General features: G+C 41.9%; 2 protein-coding genes across 3 annotated transcripts in view; both read left to right on the forward strand.

The window, feature by feature from the left end:
- The window catches only part of ADPRHL1 (ADP-ribosylhydrolase like 1), a 46,496-nt gene extending 24,393 nt beyond the window's left edge, over positions 1 to 22,103 (forward strand). The window contains exons 7-8 of one of the 2 annotated variants that reach the window (XM_090021825.1): positions 1,117 to 1,270; positions 9,631 to 22,103. In XM_090021825.1, the coding sequence (XP_089877951.1) occupies positions 1,117 to 1,270; positions 9,631 to 13,627 (4,151 nt within the window). In that variant the 3' untranslated portion in view covers positions 13,628 to 22,103. Of the gene's footprint in view, positions 1 to 1,116; positions 2,053 to 9,630 lie in introns of those variants that run through there. The other variant, XM_090021835.1, reaches the window with a different exon arrangement.
- The window catches only part of GRTP1 (growth hormone regulated TBC protein 1), a 91,887-nt gene continuing 77,955 nt past the window's right edge, over positions 9,734 to 23,665 (forward strand). Inside the window, exon 1 of the mRNA XM_090021876.1 lies at positions 9,734 to 9,829. The gene's annotated coding sequence lies outside the window, so the exon portion shown is untranslated. The remainder of the gene's footprint in view (positions 9,830 to 23,665) is intronic.

Here is a 23,665-nt window from a genome sequence, read left to right on the forward strand (position 1 = left end):
CATGGTTGTTCACTGCTGCTGCACAGGCAGCAGAGGAAATGCAAACACTAGGTTGTCTTTTGTTTTGTACTTTGGGGAGGGGGCGGGGGGCTTGTTTTGGTTTACTTTTTTTGCATGTGCCAGGAGCATAAGAACAAGTTCTGCTTGATTGGTGCCTGCTCAAGGTTCCCTGTGTAAGGGGAATCCCTCCCTGGAAGAGCAAGGGGAGTTTCCCCATGTCTGTACTCTTCTTAACACAGAGCAGGGCAAGGAATCTCCCCTACCGAGTCTGCTTTGAATGGAATAGTGGGGCCAATTTGTGTGCTGGGACACATGAAACTCAGGGTTTACCTTTGCTTTGTGGCTCTGCAAGCATGTCTACACAGCACAAGGCACAGGAACATCTCCACTGACTTTGCTGTGTAAGCTATCCCACAAAAGGAAAATGGTGTAGCCACCTATGTTCAGGTGGTGCTGTGCTAAAGCTAATTGTCACTGCTGAGAGACAAGAGGCACATTAGCCACAGGGAAGAGCATAGTCTGCTGAAGCAGAGCAGCTCTCTTTCTTTTCAGGTGCAATATATTATGCACTGGTGGCAGGGGAGAAGAGCAGGGATTCCAGTTAAGACTGGTGAATGTCCTAAAGCTCCTACTCCAAGAGTGTCACTGAGACACCACAAAACCTGCCAGTGGAATAATGACTTAATGCTTCCCTCCAGAGTGGGTGCAGTTACGTTCCCCTTCGGCTGTGTTGCCTGTGAGCTCTGGGTGTAAAGTCTGGCTTGAGCCACTGTTAATCCCCCTCCTTTCCTCTGCTGCTGAATTCATTGGGAAAGGATAGGGTAAGCAGCGACAGTGCTCCCCCCTGGACTCCAGAGCCATGCAAAAGCAGCCTCTGTCAGACCCCCACTCCGATCAGCCGGTGAACTCAGAGCTCTGGCAGAACTCTGTGAAACCAAGCAGTGAGATCAGAGTTTGCTGTGCCCCAGCAGCACAGCTAAAACTGGGGGACTGGGCTGCCTCTGCTGGGTTCCTGGATCTGCTGCTGCTGCTTCCCTCCCTGAATAGTGCAGTTTAATACTGTGCAATTACAAATGGCTGTAACAGGATGATGCACTACTGTGTTTAATTTTACAGGTGAGAGTGCGGCCACTGGATCCATTGCTGGCTGCTTGTACGGATTACTTTATGGCCTGAACAAGGTTCCTAAAGGCTTGTACCAGGATCTTGAGCAAAGGGAGAGGCTAGAATACTTGGGAGAGACTCTTTACCGACTATCCACAGAGGAAAAGTAAAGCAGTTTCTGCCATTTTCTCTTTTCTTTAAAGACTATATCAAATACTGTAGATAAGTAACTAATTTCAATAACCCTGTGATAGGCTGAGGCTTACTTTTAAAAGGCTCTGTACAATGTGCACCAGTGCAGTGAGCTGAGTAGTTCAAGAGTAACTGAACTTGTAAACATTCAGTTTGTCATGTGTGCTGGGGATTTTTGAGTATCAAACTAGCTACTTAAAATATAGTCCAGATCAGTAAAGCTTATGTTAAATGGAAAAAAATAAAGAAAGAAAACCTCCTTTTATCAAATTCAGTCTACCTTGCTATAAAGTCACTTTCTAAATGCTATAACTAGTTATTACACGTGTAACTAATTTTCAAAAGCTAATACTTGTCCGCCAGAACTAATTGATTTACCCCTTACAGGGGATGTTCCCTGTATACTTTTAAATATTTGATAATTCTTGTTACCACTCTCTTCCCCCCTCTCCCACCACCCCTCCTCGTCCTCCAGTCTAACAGTCTCTGATACTTGTAAATCTAATGTCTCTCAGATGATCTTTTTATGAACTGTTAACCCTTTGTCAGCAGTATGCTGCAATGTATTATCATGTTAGAAACTTCCAAAAAGGAAAAACCAAGACAAGGAATACATTCAAGGTACAACAAAATGTCATTGTGTTTAACCTTTCTGAATTATGTGTTTTTACTCTAGATTCTTCAGGGGGAAAAAACCTAAAAAAATACAACTGGCTGAAATATTTGTAAATAAATTTAATCTTATGCTCTTCATAAGCATTGTTCTTTATTTTTAGATTGTACTTGTATGTTACTGTAACAGAATTTTTGGCTGAGGTCTTCAAACAGTTGCATTATATCATAGCCTGATAGATGACCTGTTTCACACACAACTGAGAAATACAGAGAGACAGGAAAAGAAAACTGATACTTTTGTTTTTCTTAAATCACTATACAAAGATCAATTGGAAGAGAAAATGGTCAATTTGGCTACTACTTTACTAATGACAGGACAGTCTTTAAATGTCAACCTGACTAAGAGTAGCAGCTGTAGCAGAGAGTGTATACACTGCCTATGGTTGCTTTCCCTGGATTTTAAAAACCTCACTATGTGACCTAGTTAAAAATTATCTGATTTGAATAAAATTAACAGCAGAACATGTTGAGGCAGTCCTGTCTCCACTATGCTGGCATATATTTTGAGTAACTCCTAATAATGGAATTATACTTGTGTTAATTTTGGAGTAACTGAACGTCTACACAAGACGCTAACTACGCAGTAGCCGAATAATACTGTGTGGTAGCATGTCACAGCACCAACGGTGCTAATACACTAATGCGCGGTATTATTAGACTAGTGTGCAGTAGCATCCCTAATAGGCATTTGCAGGTGCTACTGCACAGTAACTCTAGTTACTGTACATTTATAAAAGTACTGAATTAATGCACAGTAACCACGTGCATTTAAACATGGCCACTGACAACAGAGCTTGGCCCAGTATGTTTAAATCCATGTTTAAGCATAGAAGTTCTCAAACTGCTCTGCAGGGAATGCTGACAGGTTATATGCTGTTGGTTTCTCCTTCTCCAGTTGCTGATTACATTAAAAATAAAGCTAAAAATACATAAGTACTTTCCCATTACTTTTCCATGTAAGCAATTGCTGTACTGTCCATAGGGATATTATGTGAAAGGGGGAGTAGGTTTTCCATGTCACTGCATTATAGGAGAGATGGTCTGCATGACATCTCTGTATTAAAAAATTGTTCTTGCAATGAGTAGCTTTTAAGTAGCTGTTTTAGCATGTTCTTTCTTTGCATCGTTGCTGGGTGCTTGCTTTTTCATTTTGGAAAGCATGTGTTAAACAAAGCAGGATATTTCTCTTTGTAGCTTTTGATTTTATATAGGAGAACATCAGGACTTGCTGAAAACATTCTTTCTAGTTTATGATGTCTTTAGCATTCCCTGTAATAAAATCAGCAATAAAGAAGAGAGAAGAGCATGTCCTGCATAAGGTAGGATTTTCTCTTGTATGTGTAACTCTTCCTTTTTTCCACAGGAAGACAAATCTCCACAAGAAAAAATATTGTTTCTGTGTTTTAAAAGTTTTATAACAATTCTCAATGTTGTTATCCTAGAATTTATCAAAGCTTTTCCCACTTCAACATTCCATACGGATAAGGACCAAACTTAATTTCATACACTTAATGGTGCAATAGTGATTGTTGGGAGAGAACATCAGATCCCAGTTGTGCTACTGCCAGCAATAAGCCCGAGGCATGGTGTGCAAGTGCTGGATGGTGAGAAACAATCAACTCTACCTACCTGGCAGCAAACCCAAAGGGCTCCCTGGCAGGGCTCTAACCCTAACCCCACAGCCCTTGAGTCCTGGTAGATAACTAAAACCCATGTGTATAGCTGGGCTGCACACAGTTTTTAAAGGTCCTGACATACTAGGACCAAAAGATCAGGGTGAGGCTCCCTGATCCCAGGATCCCCATGTAACCGGACCTATAAAACCTATATATGCAACTGGGTTCCACATATGTTGTTTCTCACATCCCCAGTGCACAGGGATCCTGGGATCAGGGGGTCTCCCTGATCCTGGGGTCTCTATGATCAGGATGAATAAGTGCCTTGCCTTTAAAGTATAAGGCATTTTAAAGTGCCTGGCCCTGCACCCCCTGCTAGCTGTACAGTTGGGGATCTAATGGTATAAAGGCGTTTCATGGAGATAGCTATGAATTATGTAAATAGTCATACAGCACTATTTCCATAATTGAAAGGGAAAACTGACAATTTTAGTAGCACTTTATTAATGAAGGGACACTCTTTAAATGTCAACCTGAATAAGAGTAACAGCTGAGGAAGAGAGAGCTTATGCTTGCTTTCCTTCATTTCAGGCAATTCTTTGAATCAAATCACATGAAAAGGCAGCTAGCCCCGACATATCACATTTGTCCCACCTTAGCATGGACATCTGATTTAAACCATGTAAGAGCTGTGATAGGTCAGCTCCTTGAAATGTCTGTCTAGTGTGGTTAGAATAACCTTCCTCTCCCAGTAACTAAACACCAACCATCTTCTCTGGCCAGCTTTGAACTGTCATTTGCATTGAACCAGTCTGCAAGGAACATTTGTTAAGAATTTCTTACAACTTGTTAATGATGATAAGAAAATACATTAAAACAAAAGTTGCCTCACTGAGTATTTGTAATTGTTTAACGTGGCCCAGACACACAACAGGCTAGTATGAATAGGAAGCAAATATTCTAATTTATCCAAACATGAATAACCAGTTGCAGCAACAAACTACAGGTGTCAAGCATATGTGTGCAAGTGGACAAAGTGTCCTAGCAGTGGTAAGTGGTCCTGAGAAGCAGCTGGTTCCTCGTGTCCTCTCTTCCCTCACCTAGTTAAATAAGCAGCCTTCAACCACTCAGTTAATGCTGAGGGAACCAATTATTGTAAAACAGCTTGTCATGAATGGCTGGCCATCAAGATGACCTTATGGCCTTCACTTGGTGAGTTTAACAAGAACATTGTGATTGCTCACAATGTGCAGATGCAAAGAGGGGAACAGGGCAACAGGAAATACTGTTTGCCAGATAAAAAATCTTCTCAGTCTGCCTCACACAGCCATACACAGAATTTTAAGAGCTGGACTGGACCCTTCAAGAAAATAACCACTTCTGCTCCAGTGTTCTTGCCATGCTGCTGTCATCATTGTTCTGCACCTCACCTCCAACTAGTTCTGTGCGCCCCTAGGAAGTGCTCTCCGGCCTAGTGTTTTAAAAGGAAATTCCACTTGTTCTGGGCCATAAATTTTATAAAAAGCTTTTGACTAGAGGTGCACCGATACATTGGTCCATATTTTATCAGCACTAATAAAAGAAAAATTGACATTATTGGCTATCAGCTTTTTTTTGACTAACATGGCTGATAATGTTGCCGATAAATGCCATGTACACATGTGCAGATGCAGCCTGCACGGGGTCAGGAATGCAACCTGGCAGCTTGGAGAAACAGCATCTGGCTGGTAAGTCTGGAGGGTGTGGGGGAAGGGGCATGGTGGGGGGCATATTGAGGTTCCCATGGTGAGGGAGTGAGATGAGTAGGGGCAGAGGCAGGCGCTGCCCAGCTCGGGTGGGGCAGGGTACAGCATGGAGCCAGTGGCTAATTCCAGGGGGAAGGGAGGGAGGGGCAGCTCTTGCAGCTGTGCACACCCTCAGGGGAGACATGGGGGTCATGTGCCCCTGGATCAGTGCATGGGGTGAGGGTAGATTGCTGCTGCACACTCAGGGCTGGGGTTGCACCAGGCTCTTCCCCAGTGGGTGCTCTCGGGCTCGGCTTGGTGGGGCAGGTGGTGGCACTGGAAGGGGGAGCTATAGGGGGACTAGAACCAGCCAAAAATTTGCTGTAGCCCCTCCTCCCAGCACTGCCGTCACCTGCCCTGCCCCACCCAGCCCAAGCGCAGCTGCTGGGAAGAGGCTGGATCAGCCCCAGCTCCAAGCCCACAATGGGCAGCCTGCCCTCACCTTGCGCACAAATCCAAGGTGACATGTGCTACCCATGCCTCTCCCAGGGTTGTGTGCAGCAGCAGAAGCTTCTCCTCACTCCCCAACCCCCTGTGCCCTCCGGATGAGCCGCCAGCTCCATCCTGTGCCCTCCCCCCCCACTCCACCTGGGCAGCACCTGCCCCTGGCCCAGCCCCAATCCCTCCCTCACTGAAGATGGCTCAATTTGCACATCCCATGCTTCTTCCCCCTAATAAGCTTACCAGCTGGATGCTACTTTCCAAGCTGTCGGGCTGCATGTCGGCAATCGGATCTGTATCTGCCGATACGGCTGGTCAATAATTGGCCATTGGTATTGCCCAAAAAATCTTTATCGGTGCACCCCTAATTTTGACAGAAACTGGCAGGGAAGGATTTGAAAAGGCTGGTTGTCAGTCCTGCTACTTGTTAATGCTAGTTTCCCATGTGGTGCTGGAAAGCCACAATACTGCAAGTGGCTGACAGCCAGAGAGCCGTGAACAGTGTAGCATCAACTGACAGAAGCTAAGGCCAAAAGTACCCCTCCCCTCTTCTGATGGTAAAAGTGTGACTTCTTCTGAAGCCTTCCAAAGTGTGTGCTTTCGACATGCATTCCCTGCACCTTGTGTGGAGGATGACCTACTGCTGGTTTAGCACTCCAGAAACCTCTGTGGCCCCAGCCCAGTGAAGAGGAGGAACACGAATGTAGGGGCTGGTCACTGGCGTAGCATTTGCGTGAGCTCCTTCTCATTCTCCCACCATCAGCAGCTCTGACAGGCCTGAATGGGAATACATCTACTCTGCCCCTGTCAGAAGTAAGTCAGACTAATCCCAGTTTCATGACAAGGAGGTGTCTGCTACCAGTGCTTTCCCTGAGGCAAGCTAGGCACTGCATTGCAGACTCTTAGCATATCAAGCTGTTTGTGCTCAAATATTATAGTGATAGGTGTCTCAGAGATGCCTGCACACACATAGTAGTAACTGTTGCCTGTGTCTGCATGAGGTATTGCTGGTGAGTGGTGCGCTGAGGGGAGCTAGTTTAAAACCAAAAACTTTTGAAAATGGCCTTAGATCCATCGGACATTCAAGCAGCCTTCTGCAGATGCACAAAAACCTTATACTGAAGATAACAGATCTGGAAAGCTGCAGTGCATTTGGATATTGTATAGATGTTATCATTATGATGAAAAAGAAAATAAGAACCTTTTAGTTTGGAGGCAGAGAGAAGAGAATCCCAGTGTGGATGTTGGTGCATGCACTGCCATGGTGGAGTCCCTGTTTGGGTGAAGTGCCTTGTACTGCTCAACTGAGATCTCTTTGGCCCTTGAAGGGGTTAATAAATTCCCATTGTTCACTGCAGTCCTAAAAAAAAATAAAAAAATCTGTCTAGTTTGGCTCAACTGTAATGATATGTAACAATAGTTCAGTGGCAGAAGGGGTAGAGCTAGGAGAGGGAAGGAAGGGAAATATTTGGGATGAAATCTTGGTCTTATTGAAATCAATAGCAAAACTCTCAGTCAGTATGGCCAGGATTCTGCTCCCTGCACCTCCCCAGATTACACATAACAGACACTTTAAATGCCATGCCAAAGTGGTAAGAGAACTTCCTCACCTCCTCCCAAACCTATATTTATTTTTAGGAAACAATATCATAGAATGATCTCAGGGTTTATAGTTTTATGCTACTGGGTCATCCAAGAGATTTTTACAGATCCATTGTAATGCGAGTTTACAGCTGACATCATCTTGGAAAAACTGTTGATGTCCTAAAAGGGTGGGGTAATTCTTATTCAATTTCTATTATTGGCCAGTGAACATGAACCAAGCATTTTGCTGCAGGCCTATCCGGCATATTTTTTGTACTTATAAAACACTGTAATATTTCTGTAAACCTTGGAAAAATCACTTTATTGCTTCTTTAAATTAGGGTTCTTAAGTGGCCTATGTCAATATAAACTAATAAGGCAGTTTGAGTCTGTATTTACCGCTTTCCAGGATGGAGAGAGGGCAGGCCCCATATTGGCAAGCTTTGCAGTCAAAGGACAGATAGACCTAGGCTAGTCAAAGTTATGGGTGGAGGGAACAGCAAATCTCTCTCTCACTCTCTCTCCCCTTCCATATACTTTAAAAAAAAAAAATCAAATTCTTGCAAAATTCTATTGTAACCATTCCATGGAAACCTCAGTATGACATCAGAGCTGGCTTCATAACATTTCTTCCATCATGTATCTTTTATCCTTCAAAGGAAGGAGTACTAAATCTAAGGTGTTACCATATGCACTATACATGGGGGAACACCTGTACTCTGATGAAATGTAGTTATTATTCACAATTGAAACCTAGCAGTGTTTGCTATGTTAGACATCAGCCAAACTTTTTTTTTTACTTTTAAAATATCTGCAAAGTCATTATAAATAGAACTGGTTACTTTAAAGCTCATTGCTTTGTTACACTGCTGTTGAATGCAGGTTTTAAAGTCCTTCTCTTTAGTGTATTGTAACATTCTCTCTCAAAGCCAGATTTTGCTCTTTATTTACAATGACCAGTCCCTTGCCCCACAAGCAGCCCCAGTAAAATTACAGTACAGGCTTAGGTTTAATTGCCTATCAAATACAACCTGCTATTAATGAGGGGGAAAGAGATCAGCTTTTCAAGGCTAATACTACCTAAAACACAAACAGTTTTGGCAGTCTTTCTTCACTCACTCACTGCCTATCACGTTTAGGTTACAGAATTTCTTCTCCCATTTCTACTCATAAAAATGAATACTCTCCTGGCATGGAGGCTGAAATCCATTCCCAGTACTTCTTACTGAACAGTGAAGCAACTTTCCAGATCTTTTGGTGCTAGAAAGCTGACACCTCTCCCTTCCCACCCCAGCACAATCTATTATTATTGAGTTCACTCTACCGATTTTGTACTCAGTTCAGTATTTTATTTTAGTAACTGATCAGCAGCAGTTAAAACATTTTCTAAATCCCCAGCTGTTTGAAGGCAACATTTCAAACTGAAGTATAGATGCATCATGTCAGAATTCCTGTTCCAGGATGAATACTGAAAAGGGACAGTAGTCAAGAGGCATTGCGTGGATATCTTTACATAAAATGTTTTATCTTTGGTCCCTTGCTACTTGTTATTGTTATGATCCTTTCCCTAAAGGTATTTCCCAAATGGATAATTGCAAAACTAAGCTAGATTTCTACTTAAGACAAAGAGGAAGAATGCACTATTAAAAGTGCATTTTATGGCTTTTTATGCTTGAAATATACTTGCTACTTCATAAATTGTATCAACAGCAAAACACAATTATTAACTTATACTTTTCAGCCTTCCTGTGGTTTTTTTGTTTTTGTTTTTTTTTTAAGCCATAGGCACAGCCATATTTTCATATCGGATATGTTCTCATCTTATTTATTGTTTAGCAGGAGTGAAAACATTTGATGATATTCTCCACGGGAGGGGACAATGGTATTAAAATTAAAACTGAGGAGTTGCACAGATGAGATTTTATTCATCATTATTAGTGTTGCTTATTCTCATGAATGTTTCCAGCTGTTACAAAACACAGAAGACGCTTCTGATGACACAATGTAGGATTGTTATTAAAACCCTGCACACTCTGGCTACAAAATGCTTCACGAAGCTTCTAAAATATTTTGCATGCTCTTAACAGCCAACTAACTATATCTCTGTTAAGTAGCTTTAAATTTAAGTATTTCTTTCCATTTTATGCACTATAGCATGTAATTAGAAAAAAGAATATAAGGAAGTAGAACCAATGTTGATTACTTCAAAAGAGCATTCATTTTCTTTTGTGCAGCACCAAATGTACAAAGTTTTGCGGTGATAAGGCGCTGATAGATCCCATGGTGCTGAAGAAGAAACTCAATAGGTTGGCAACAGAACAAGGGGCTTTTGCCGTCCTCAGCAGCCTGCTGCTGTACGTTACAGACCTTGCAGCCTGTGATCCAGAGATGCGGAGCAAGAGGGCCAAATGGGCAGAAGGCAAAGAAAATAAGGTGAGTTGTACCCGTGAACGCCAAGGGACCAACAGCACTGTGCGCCCCACAAGGTTTCAGCTTTTGCAGTCCAAATTCATGAATAACAATCGTGAAGCATATACGAAGAAGAGAAGAGAGGTTGGCAAATTGGTCATTAAAGAAAAGCAGTGGGTAACCAGGGGCTGTCTGAATGCCACCGTTAATAAGTTAGACAGAAACAAGGAGAAAAATGGAAGTGATCAAACACCAGAAGAGAATAAAAGCATGCTGCCCAGTGAGAGGGTCAAGTGGAATAATATGGCTGGGAAAAATACAGTGAAAAATATTCTTAAGAAATTTTTAGCTGCAGAGGAAAAAGCAGCTAAGGAAAACTCTCCCACCTGGAAAAAGAAAGAGCCAAACAGCAATTTGCCAAAAATAATCAGCAAGAATTCTGTTCTGTCCAAACTGAGGGAAAAATTTGAAGAAAGCAGTTCTGTGCGTTCAGCCCCAGAGGTGAAACCATTACTACCGCGCAAAAGTGAAAAAAAGAGCCAAAAGGTCCCAAATCAAAAACGTGTTCATAAACCAGACATCAGAGTGCTGCACAGCCTGGCAATGACAACCATGGATATAAATAGCCCAGAGTCCCAGTATTTAGTGTGTTCAACAGTTCCAATGCCTAAATTCAGTGTCGTAACTGAAATTAACCATCCAGGGAGCTGGTCAACAAATAACATTAGTAAGCAGCCTTTTAATCATGGTGCTCAAATGAGAAAAACAAATGCCATTGGGCACAGAGATTATATTAAGTCTAGGAAGAAAGAAAAGCCAGAAAACCAAGCACAAGATACAGAATATAAAGAACAGTTACAGACTACACAAGGTGGAATGCCCAAGGTCATGACTAATGCAGAGGGCATTGTTGAGACAAAAATAGATTCCACAAACCAAGGACCTGGCTGTCTCCCTAATTTTACTTTCCGTAAAAGTGAAGGACTCGGAGACAACATTCCTTCCTTATCTGAACATAGTCCAAACCACCCCTTACGTGGATTGGATGCATCCTCAGTGTTAAGGAACAACAATGCCACTCAAAGTATTAGTGGAAAAAGTCCACCTACTGACTTGCCTTATTCTGACATAGCTGAAGGATCTGATGTGTGCAGTCCCCCAAACACTAACAGGGGTGAAATTCCTGAAATAACAATGTATGCATGCAGTCCAGAGGAACCAGAAATAGAGTCGGTACAGCCAAAAAAAGATCCCGTCTTTGTGAGCCAGAAATGTTTCCCAGAGCAGAAAGTATCAGAAAACATTCCACCATTTCGCTACCCAGTAGTTCAGGCATCTTGTAATGTAAAGTCTCCAACTGCTGATCTGCAGCTAACTTTTAAAATGCCAGTTGCTGATAAAAAGGCACCGGTAAAGTCAAGTAAAAAAAATGTCCCAGGTTTTAAAGATGAACATTCTGAAGCAGGTGAAAAGGGAGAATCTCACAATAAGCATGAAATATTTGCAAGTTGTAACAAAAATGATTGCAAAGTCCCTACTGCACAAAATGAGGAGCCTCTGATGAATCAAAACAATTTATCTGAAGGTCAAATGCAAAAGAAACAAATAACCCCAGAATCAGAACCATGTGAAATGCTCAATGTGCAAATTAATCTTAATAACATTAGCTCTAATGCATCAAATCAAATTGTGAATAAGAAAAAACACGTGCCCTCATCAAATGATAACCAGGAGCAGACAAGTGATATTGTAGCAGTAAAGCAAATTTGCTGTGGTTCTGAAAGTGATTTTGTGAAGCGCCGTTGTCATATTGCAGAAGAGAACTTTGGGAAAGACCCATTACCTTCATCAAATGACATGACAAGTTATGAAAACAACGTTGCCCTGCCAAGAAGTGCCTTGAATGACCTGGAAACTTGTCACAGGCCATCTTATTTCATCAAACATGAAGAAGTCACTGCAGAGGAGAGCCCCTGGCCTAATTCTGAGACATGTCAATTGTTTTCATCAAATCATTTAACAAAACAAGAAAGCAATGCTGCAGAACAAAGAATCTGGCATGCTCTTCATAGACCTTTGATCCCTTCATCAAATGATTTGGTGAAAGATAAAACTTGTAGTGTAGAAGATAAGCCCTGTCATTGTTTGCCTTCACCAAATGACCTAGGGAAGCATGAAAATGATACAATGGTAGAAAAAGATCCCACAGTTAGACATGAAAATGGAAGTGAGAGAGAGAGAGAGAAATTATGTAAAAGAGGCAAGTACCAAACACCATTATCCAGTGATGGTGCAAAGCCAAAAAAGGATATTGTTGGAGCTGAGAAAAATCTGTTTTGCAAAAAACCATCAAGTGGTTTTATGGAGCTAGACAATAAAACTTTACAAAAGAAAAATTCTTGTGATTTTGAGATACCTGAGTCATGCCCAGAGCTTGATACTAAGGCTCCAGGAGTAAAACATACCTTGTGTAATATGAAGTACCCAAAGCCAACAAGAGAGTTAAAGAAACCTAAATATGATGCAACAGAAAATGAAAACACCTGTTCTACTGAGAAATGCCAACAGTCCTCAGCCAATGAGCCAACACAATCTGAAGATAATACTGCAGGAGCAAGAAATATCCAATGTAACCTTAAGAAATTTCCAATGCTATCCAAAGAAACAGTGAAGAATGAAAATAAGACTAAGGAGAAGAATGTCCATCCTAATCTTCAGAACTACCAGTTACCCTCAACAAAGGATCCAGTGCAGCGCAACAAAAATACTGCAGCAAAGAGGGATGCTTTGTTTGATCCTAAGAAAAATCAAAAACCATCAACAAAGGAGGAGAATAAAAACGTAATAGAAAAGCAGAAAGAAGTATCTTCCGACAATGTGAAGCATAAAATACATGCTGTGAAAGAGAAAAATACACAGGATAACTCTGAGAAATACCAGTTGCCTTCTAAGAATACTTCAGTACAGAAGAAGCAACAGATACCAACACCAGATGATTTTATGACTAACGAAGCCAATATTGCACAAGAAAAGAATCAACATAACTCTGAGAAGTACCCGTTGCTCTCATTAAATAAATGGGGGAAGCATGAAAAAAATGCTGCAGTAGAGAAGAAGCAAGAAATACCTGCATCAGAAGATTTTATGAAGCCTGCAGCGAGCAATGTAAAAGAGAAAAAGACGCATCAGAATTCCAACAAGTACCAGTTACACTCATCAAACAAGTTGCTGAAGCAAGAAAAAAATACAGTAGTAGAGAAGCAGCCACAATTGCCCTCATCAGACGGAATCACAAAGCATAAAATGAGCACTCCAGAAAAAAAGAACTTGTACCACAAAGAAGAGAAATACCAGTTACTCTCAAGAAAGATATTGGACAGTCATGAAAATATTAGTTCACGAAAGAAAAATACTGTAGCGGATTTTGAGAAGTATCAACCTTCGTGCTTTGAGAGCATGAAGCGTAAAAGTGACACGGTATTAGAGGAGCCCACTTTGCGTAATACAGACAAGCACCAGAAATTACCCCCATCAAATGAAATGTCCAAGCACAATAAAAGCCCAGTAGAACAGAACGAAACCCAGCATGGCTTCAAGAAGTACCAAATGCTGTCAACCAAGGGTTTGGTGAAGCGTGAAAATGAGCCTGATCAAGGAGAGGGGGTTGGCAAAACAGATGACAGAAAAGCCAGCCATGAGGACAGTTCTAGCATAGCAGCACTAACAAAATACACAGCTGAAAGCTACAGTGAAGGACTTTCAGATTCATCTTTTAAACCACTGGTTATTAGAATAACTGATACTTTTAAGCATCACACATAAGGTATCTTTACATCTAAAGAAAGAACCTAAATTGATTGATATAAAGGCATCACTTGATCTTTCTTTTGTTCTCTATTAAAGCATTAAACTCACTTTGCAATTGCATAAACATAGATATATATTTATCAGGACTGAGTTTCTTTCCTTTCTAAACAATAGCCCAAAGGTCTGAATTCGATACACTGCTGCAGGTATGTTTGTTTAATTATCAAATTTATCATCCATTTATTATTTAAATTATGAACAGGGACTTCAAAATGAACATATTAGTTCAATCCTGCTCCAGTTTCTCCTAGCTAAATGCTAGGTTAAGTTTGTAATCAAGTAGATTGTTTTGAGGATAAACTTTTATATTTACTCCTCCTAAAAGGTAAATCCTTAGCTTGAGATGATGTCAGTCTAAATTAGGTAAAAAAAATGGTTGTGTTTATGCTCTAGTTTGAGAGGTAAATGCAAATACTGATCTGTTGCTAAATTGAATAATATTGTATACAAATGAAATATGTGGAAGGGAAGCCACTGCTTGTATTTGCAAGAAAATCCTAAAGGGGCATTTTGTTAAAAAGGGATTTACTAGAGAGGCTACCATTCACTCGTATAAATATTAGGAAAATACTGACTGAATTTCCTGTAAGGACATTTTTTATGTGTATAGTATGTTTTTGTTTGTACAGATATGTGATTTCATTCAAATATGCCACTCCATAGCCACTACTGTATCTACAGAGGGTCATATTCCAGCTAAGTATAAAAGCTCAGCAAAGTACCAATCCTGGCAGCTACCGAGCACCTCCTATTTAGATAAAAAAAAAAAAAAAGGAGAGGCTGATCAAAATTTTGCATTAAGGTGCCAGCACTTTGCAGTACTGGAGTTAAAGGGCTTCTAGGTTATATCTGGCACGCAAACACAAGGCAGGCATTGCAGCCAAAAATGAAGTCACTAATTTGAAAGTCTTATCTTGCTGGTGCTTTTCTGTCAAGAGGAGCAAGTGTTCACTACAGTGTGATATGAAACTTGATAATAATGAGCAGCCAGTGTCATTGGAATGTGCCAATGGAATGTGATTTTTAAAGTTCACATTAATGGTGACTTCTCCATAATGTCTGCATGTAACAAACTTTTGTTTGAGAAAAGAGGATGGTTCTGTTCTGTTTGCTCCCTTCTGCCAAGCTGGGGAACATGATGTAGCTGCATCACTTAATTCTGCAGCTAATATAACAAAATTCTAGGCTCTTAGATAGATGTACTGTATTTCATGGTGTATAAGTCAGGTTTTGAAGCCCAATTTTTGTGTCTTAAAAATCAAACTCGACTTATATGCTACGCCACATTGAAAAATCATGGACGGGGCTGGGCTTGAGACTTGGCTGGCATGGCCCTACCCCCTGCAAGTGGCTCTCCCAGCACGGCTTGCAGAGGATTAGGCTGCGCCACCTGAGCGCCAACCACAGCCCTGTCCCCATCCCCATCCCCATCCCCTGTGAGTGGCACCAGGCTCTTGTCTGCTGCAAGCAGCACTGCCAAACACCAAGCCTGGTGCTGCTTGTAGGGGACAGGGCTGTCTCAGCACTTGGCTAGCACAACCTCTGTGAGTGGCACCAGGCTCAGCGTTCAGCAATGTCACTCTCAGTGGCTCCATCCCCTGTGAGCCCAGCGCTGTTCACAGGGGATGGGTACAGGGCTGGGCTTGGCACTTGGCTGGCGCAGCCTCATCCCCTGCAAGTGACACAGGTAGCGCCACTCGCAAAGAATGGGGCTGAGCCCGACCCTTTCCTTGTCCCCTTTGAGCAGCACTTGGCTTAGCACTGCTCGCAAAGGGACGGGGACAGGCTCGGTGCTCAGCCAGTGCGACCCCATCCCTTTTGAGGGGGATGGAGCCATACTAGCCAAGTGCTGAGCCTGGCCCCAACTTATACACTGTGTCTATGAAAATTTATATTTCAGATTGGAAAGCCAGGGGTCAACTTAACCACCATGTTGACCTATACACTGAAATATGGTAAATGAAATGACCTCACTGATCACATGTGCCAGCTCATCTTTTCTTTTGTGTGTGGGGGTGCAGTTGTGGAGAGAGGGGCCTTTTCTAATTAAGAAAGCCCTTCTTTAAATGGAACTTCCTAAAGACTTGATTTATTAGTTTTCTACAGCCATCCGTACAGATGCTGGCTCCGTGGCAGTAAAGGTCAGCCTGCTTGAAAAGCCAATTAAAAACCCAATCTTTTAAGTGGTATTAAGCTTTAGAAAATTGTAGAGCTAATCAGCAGGGGAAGAGTTTATATAAATGAGCTCTTCTTCACCCACTGCAGCAAATAATTTTGAATTTGTAAGATGGTTCCTGCAACCATGCATCATATCTGGGGTTGCTCCAGTCCCAGACTGGCAGAACACCCTGTCTGCCTGCCAACAAGAAAATGAGAACATGAGCACATTGGTGGCATGCTTAGTGCAAATCCCTTTGCCAGTATGTAAAGCACACAGCCACATGTATGACAACTAGGCTGGACAAGCCCAAGGGGCACCTCTGTGAGGGAGTAGTACCATGGAACACAGTGTTCCCTGACAGCTAAAGAAACTAATATTTTAAAAAATGTTTCCTTGAAAATGTAGGATTAAATTTCCCAGCAGCCAGGGGTAAATTCATGCTTGTGCACTTTCAATCCACAAAAATAGGGTCTGAGTGAAATGTATGGGTTGTATTATACTGCCCTTTGCACAAGGTGAATTTCACCTATACAGAGTTTATGAGCAAGCCAGGGAACCTACTTAGCCCTGAACTGAACGTGATGATTGCTATTCACTATAACATGACACCTAACACACAAATGCATCTAATTTGAATTGTAAATACACTATATGCCTGTTCACTAATTGGGCTCTTAATGCAGCAGACAGGGCTGGAGATTTAAAAACAATTCCTTTTCTTAATAAAAACCAAATCATTTTGCCCAAGGATCACACAGCTGGAGAGAGCACCATCTGTGATGAATTAGTGTGTCCCATTAGTTGCCTGGCAGATAATAAAATGTTACTCAGGCAACAGAAGAGAATTTTTCAGTGCTCAGCAAGAACCCTTTTTGATTTGTATCCTCCATGTCTATTTTTCTTGATACTGTTAAAGATCTATACTAGCATGCTAGCACCCTTCACTCTTGGTTCAATTTCAGAGCCACCATGGCTTTTGCGGGAGTGGATTACACTTCTTTGTATGCCACAGTCTATTAGAAAAGTAAGTTGAAGTCAATTCTGTCACAAGCGCTACAGAAACTTTCACTGAAAGCAGACTCAAAAGTGGTGCCCCGGTACAGCAAACTGTATATTTTTGGTTCGGTAATTATTGACACAATGTCAGAACAGAATTTCAGCTTTCATCTGCTCTACAGAGTTTTATGGGCAGAACTCTGCACTCTCAAAGCCTGTTGGGGGGAGCCCTATGCTCTGCCCGCAGATAAGGCTTCTGCTACTACGCAGCTTCTGGCTGAAGGCCTCTGTAGCCTCTCCTGTGCCTTCAGCTGGCAGCCATTGTCCGTTCCGCAGCATTTGTCCTCCCAGAGTGAACTTTGCACTCTGGTGGCCATGGGTGACTGGTGCCTCCCAAGTCTGGGGGGGGGCACCAGATTGCCAACCAGGGGCTGCACTTCTGGTTTCGTGGCTGGCACTGCCAGGGGATGCACGGCTGATCTCAGGGGGTGCGTGTGCACCCTCTACATGTCACCAGTGCTGGTGGCTCAGCTGCTCTAGCGAGGTAGCCAGAAGCTTGTGGATATAGATGTGCTATGTCTAGGGTGGCCATTATAGAAGATAGTCCAGTTGTCCTCTGTCCTCTATTTATACAAAACCAGATGCCTTTCTCCTGAAGAGAAAAATAGAGGACATAAAGGCGTTGGGTTTTGTATCAATAGAGGACAGAAGACAGAATGTCCTCTATGATGGCCACCCTAGCTATGCCGGTGGTCAGTAGCATAAGTAGGGCTGTGTGATTGGGGCATGAGCCCCCGGTGCTGACCAAGAGACAGGGGTGCCAGAGTAGCATCAGGTTATCGAGCTGTCTTAGGGGTGGTTAGCTCAAAGCCTTGCAGACCAGAGGCAGGACTCCCCATACAGCATTACTCCCCCCACCCCGCCTCTGCTATGCAGCCAACTGCCACTGCTGCCAAATTAAGGCTTTTAAAGGTATGTTCTACATGCAGGTCAGCAACAGGTGGGAGAGGGTCAACTAAGGGAGGTGGAGTGAGGTTGCTGCAGGAACTCTGCTTCCAGTCTGTGAATAAGCATCTAACAGCCCCTGGGTGAGCCTGTGTCATGGAAGAAGGACTTTGCCCCATCTCCCAACTCCTGTTTTTCTGTGCTTAGCACAACCCCACCTTCCTGCACCTGCCACTCTCTGCCCAGGTGCAGAACTACCTTATTGATGCCTCTGGCAGTTGTAGCTGATGGTTCCTACAAGAAGTCCTGTTGACAGAGGCAGTTTAGTGCAGGTGTAGCCAAGGTGCCTTAAAAAAGGGTGTAAGGTGAGGGAGCACTCATCAACCTGTGAAAGGAGTTAAGCAACAGGCCCAGTCTTTTTGAGAATCTCTGTTATATGTTTAATGATCAATGTGATGTGGTATAGTTCTGCTACAGTATTACATGGTGCTTTATATTCTCTTCCAATTCATTATGACTGAGATTTGCAGAGCACCAGAGGGAATTATGTACCCAAACCCCTGCTGACTTCAATGGTATTTGTGTGCTTTATGCCCCTACATTTCTTTGGAAATCCCAGCTTAGATTTCAATAGAGACAAAATGTCAAAACCAGAGCAAGTTTATTGCAAACAAACAAATAAAAAAAGAGTGCAAAGCACTCCTCTTCCCTCCTCCCCCCATCTGTTATTTCTGGAATTATTCCTAAAATACCAATTATTTGGTATTTCAGATGTTGATGACATCTTCCTCATTTGTGTATGCAGGTAATTTCACTAGGAGTGGACAAAGTTGTTGATTTTTCTTTCATGCCCCCATGCATTTTTCTGAAACTTCAAAGTTTTAGCTTTTCATGGGATTTTATGGGCCTCAGAAATGGAGATGCTGAGGAGGTGTATGGGTCTCAAGTGAAATTTGGGACACTTGAAGTAATAGATTTATTAGAGACTGTTGGCAAGTGTCTGGTTGTTAGGAGCATTGGGATGACTGATAAACAGCAGATAAGCCAAACTGGTATCTGCCAGCATCTCCTTACATGTTAGCAATGCATTTTTGATTCTTATGACAGGTGTACCCAGAGCATAGTAAAATCAACCTGTAGTACTAGCAATTAACACCAAAGTACAAGCAGTGTAAGTGACTTAGTAAGTTAGCTTCACTGTAGCAAAACCACAGGAATCTAGTAATAGGAGACTCAAAAGGTTTGATTTTAGGGGGCACTGATTTCAAGGCCAGAGCGGGCTCCACCAAGCTACACAGCCAGGTGTTCTAGGAGAGTTGCCTCTATTTGACCGCAAGCCAACCATCTCTTAAAACCCCATTTGTCCTCTGTTTCAGGTTCTGACATTTATTTCAGAAAATAATTCTCCTTTTGCAAGATAGCCATCGAAGATGGGTTTTGTCACTTGGAATGTTAGCTTTATAATGCAGAGAGTGCTATTTTGGAAGGTTTTTAGAATGCAAATGTTCCTAAAGCACTATTCCTGAATATTCATCGACTGCATCAGCTGCAGTTGATTTGGCTAGGACCAGTGACTTGCTACCTTCATTCAGCACAGGTACAGTCAGTGCCACTCAAGGATTTTATGGGGAGTGATATATTTTATTGGACCAACTACATGGCTGGAATAAGCTTTTGAATACAAGAACTGATGAAGAATGCCTAGCATTTGAGAACTTGTCTAACCTTATGCAGTTGGTTCAGAAAAATATATCATCGCTCCCAAAAAATTCTTCTCTCTTACATTATTTCTAGGCCATCATGGCTAAAATATCACTCTAACTCTACTGGAAAGCATCATAAGAATCTTCAGTCATTTTCTTTAGTCCTCAAAGAACAGAAAGGGGGAAAAAAAAGAGTTAATGTAAAAAGTTGTTATAAAGCCTGTTTCAGTATAATGAATTGAGAGGCACTTCTGTGCTTGAATTCTGAAATTGCTTCAGACTGTCTTTCAGACCACCTGTACATGGTATGGGGATGAGAGCCTGAGACTATACGTTGGTAAGATCTCCTCACTTTTCTTCATTAAGATTTTTGTATGTCATGAATAGGCAATAGAAGACAGCAATACAGAGAGTAACTGTTTGCCATTGCAACCATTTGTACTTAACCATTTTGAGGCAACAGATACTAGTAAGTCTGTACTCCATTAGCTCAGTTCAACAGTCTTCTCTAGCCTACTGATGATGTAAATGTTGGATTTCTCAACCACCCATAGTGGAAAAGCTCCACCTTGTGGTTTATCTGGCAGTCTACAGTGAATGCTATTGATGGAAATAAGCCACAAGGTTTTAGGGTAATATTTTTCCTTTTGTTCTGGTGTCCCAAAGGTTGCACTGTGGTGATGCATCCTGTGATTAGTCTCTGTGAAAGTGATTTGTCTCTGTGATTTAAGGAGAAGCATAATAGATCATAAGAGGAGAGGCATTACAGTTAGAATTGGAACTTCTGAAAGTAAATGACACCTTAGAAATGAACATATTTTTACAATCACAGAATCTTTTTATTTAACTATTTCACTTTGTGTATTAGCGACAAACTCATAGCATCCTCTTAAATCTATTCCTCTGTTTCACTTGTGACAGCATTCACATTTCGAGAACGAAGCATTTCTCATTCCTTAACGAGAGGTTTCAGCATAGCAGAACCATACTTTCCTGTCCTGTTAAAGAACTTGCATATATCAGTTAGAAGAACCCCCTGACTGTTATTTTATACTTCATAACCTAAAGTACCTGGGAGGATGTTTTAGGCACCTCAAACTTTTTGCCTCGGTTTATCTTTGCAGTTTCTATGGTTACTTATAGCTTACTGCACTGTAGGGACATGGGAAGAATATGTAACATGTTAGGAATTCTGGTTGACAAGCAAGAGCTATAGTAGGTCTTGTACGATACATATGTAACTCAGTAGCAAAATACTACCAGGGGAAAAGTCTGTTGAAATAAAACCTGCATATAAACATTTTGCATTGCACTGATCACTTTCTAAAACCTCCATATTAGAGACGAGGGGTTATATTTTCAGCAGTGACTAGTGATTTTGGGTGCCAAATCTGAGGTACATTAAAAGGGCTTGATTTTCAGAAAATTACTTTCTGAGAATTAAGCCCATCTAAGGTGTCCCATGTGGGACACTCAAAAATTGAAATAGAAAAAACCCTTTGAAAACTTAGGCCAAGATTTCTGAAATATGGGGGAACATTAAGGACAGTTGCTGGTTCTGCAAAGGAATCCTAAAAACAAGAGTTTCCATAAAGGAACAAATACAGATTCTGGCATCCTGTTAGTGCGTGGGGCCAGTGCCGAATGTTTTAATTACTAAGAACTGCAGTCCTTCCTGTCGGATTGTCTAATGCTACACCAAACAGGATTGCCTTGGTCCTGGCTGAAAGCTTGGGAGGATTGTTACATAGCAGTGATGTAGCTCAAAGGGATGGCAAGCCCCTGCCAACTACTGTTTCTTAAAATATTCTAGGGAGTGTGGAGAACTTATAAGACTGTGTGATATTTCAGAACCCATCCATCATTTCTGAGAGATTATTATGTTTAATCGAACCTGAATGCTTGGTTCCCTTTGAAACTTTTATTATTAAACCACCTGTCCCCCCAAAAACTAAAAAAGAAGAAAATATCAACTTTGTGAATTTAATGTTCGTGTAAAGCTCTGGATTGCTAGTTCAAGTGACTGAGGTCTGTCTTTCTTCTAAGGAATGGGAACAGAGCAGGTGGCAGCAATCCAAACTTTTCAGCAAGGCCTCACCGACATATTTCAGTTCTGATTTATCTCTAGTGAAGAGAGACATATCTACAGAACAGTGAAAGCCCAGACCCCATTCTAATTATATATGGACTCAAAAGAGATTTTGACAAGCTTTATTTACATGTATCCTCTTGGCAAATATATATAGAAAGTCATTCTTAGCAGTTGCTCCTCAGCTGTGGAATTCCCTCCTGCTTGCGGCCTGGCAGAGCCCAAGCCTGGACATCTTTCAAAAGTGCTGTATGATCTTCCTATTTAGGCAAGTGGTTAGCAACACTAGACTGGGATATTGATTAGGGTGTTTCTGTTTTATATTGATGCTATTGATTCCCTTTTAAAAGTTCTCTTGTACATTCTCCTGTTTTACAAATTATTCTATCCTTATTGTAAGCCACCTGAGCCTTTGTTAGGAATGACAGTATATACATTGAATAAAATACGTAATAAATACTCTTTATATAGACAATGCTTATACCTGAAGATCACATCTGGCTACTGTCATGTTCCTTAATAAAGATCTTTTGCTTATTATTTGTGTTAGTTACTTAGACCACTGAAGCTTGCTTGTGCCAAGAAGATGAAAATAGTGGATACATACAGATAAGTCTTGTAATCAGTGGGACAACATCAAGGGAGAAGGAAAGGAAATGAATCCATATAAAGTCAATCCCATCAAATTGATGTACAAGCTACAGGCAATAGACACCTGCATGGAATGGTTGAGGGATAGGGAGCCTTGCATCTGTGTAGGGGACTGGCTCGAGATGACCCTTGAGGTCCCTTCCAGTCTTCTGATGATATTATAGTTTTCATCTTTCTCAAGGGCTGACACAAACTAGGCTGCAGAAGGCAAATAGGGGTGGATATGTTACACAGGAAATAAATTTGCAAGTTTTGTGGCTTTAAAAAGAACAAGATGGCCACCGTGGGTGGGGTGGGGAGGGAATTCAATCCACCCACCCCACCCTCCAGCACCGGCTGGGCAATCCTCAGATCAAACCCGCTCTGCTCCCTTTCTCCCTGCCCATTCTGAAGACGGTGCCAGAGATGGGAAGGGGGAGGGGTGGTGCTACAGGAGAGCGGCTGGAGACTCAGAGCTGCTCCGAGTGTCTGATGTGTCCAGGGGATTGCTGTAATTCATGATGCTTCTTGCAAAGCACCATAAGTTACAGTGGGGAGCTACACTTGTGTGTGTGTTCCTATAGTTTTCATTTTTCTTCAGGGATGACGCAAAGTGGGCTGCAAAAGGCAAACAGAGATGGGTATGTCACATAGGGAAGAAATTTGGCAAGCTTTGGCTTTAAAAAGAACAAGATGGCCTTTGTTCTCTTACTGTATGAATCCATCCCTAAACAGTTACCTGTCTGTTTGTGATTTGCTGATGGGAATGGAGGTTGCAGTTTAGGATCCAAGCTAAAGTGTAGTCCCTGAAGAAAAAAAGGGACAAATGCACAGTTAACAGTGGACTGAACCAATGCACAATTAATCTCCACTTTCCTTCTGGGGTGGAATAGCAGGACGACACGAAAAGACATGTTGTACTTCATCATCTAATGTAGAATGGCTAGCAATTCCAGGCTGCATAATGTATTTCGTTCCTGTGAGGTGCTGATGAACCCATCAGCAAGGAGAGTATCGATGACACTGTCCCTGTTCTATGCAGTCAGCATTTAGAAAAATGCTGGGAAAACCATTTTTTTATTTCAGTCTGCCTTTCTAAAACAAGATACCTATCTTAGTTGGGGCATGTGGTATGTGAGAAAATATGGGAACATGAATTGGGATACTGTTGAGGGGTAGAAAAAGTTATGAAGGCTAATGCCCATGGGGAGCTTTAAGAAGTTTGGGGTTTCACCCAAGCTTAAGAACACTTCCAAAGTGCTCCAAGGATTTCATGAAACTACCATATTTACTCAAACCCAAGATAAGATTTCTTTCTCCTATCAACGTGGTAGGGGGAGGCTCATTTTAGATTTGAGTACCTGCTTGTGGCAGGTAGCAACTCAGTGCTAGAGTTGGTTTTGGGTTTGTGGCTGAAGCCAGAGCTAAGATGCTGCCTGTCCTGGGCCAGAATGGCTTATATGGCATGG

This window comes from Crocodylus siamensis, chromosome 1 (genome assembly GCF_052110815.1).
Source record: "Crocodylus siamensis isolate JL-2025a chromosome 1, ASM5211081v1, whole genome shotgun sequence".
Lineage (NCBI taxonomy): Eukaryota > Metazoa > Chordata > Crocodylia > Crocodylidae > Crocodylus > Crocodylus siamensis.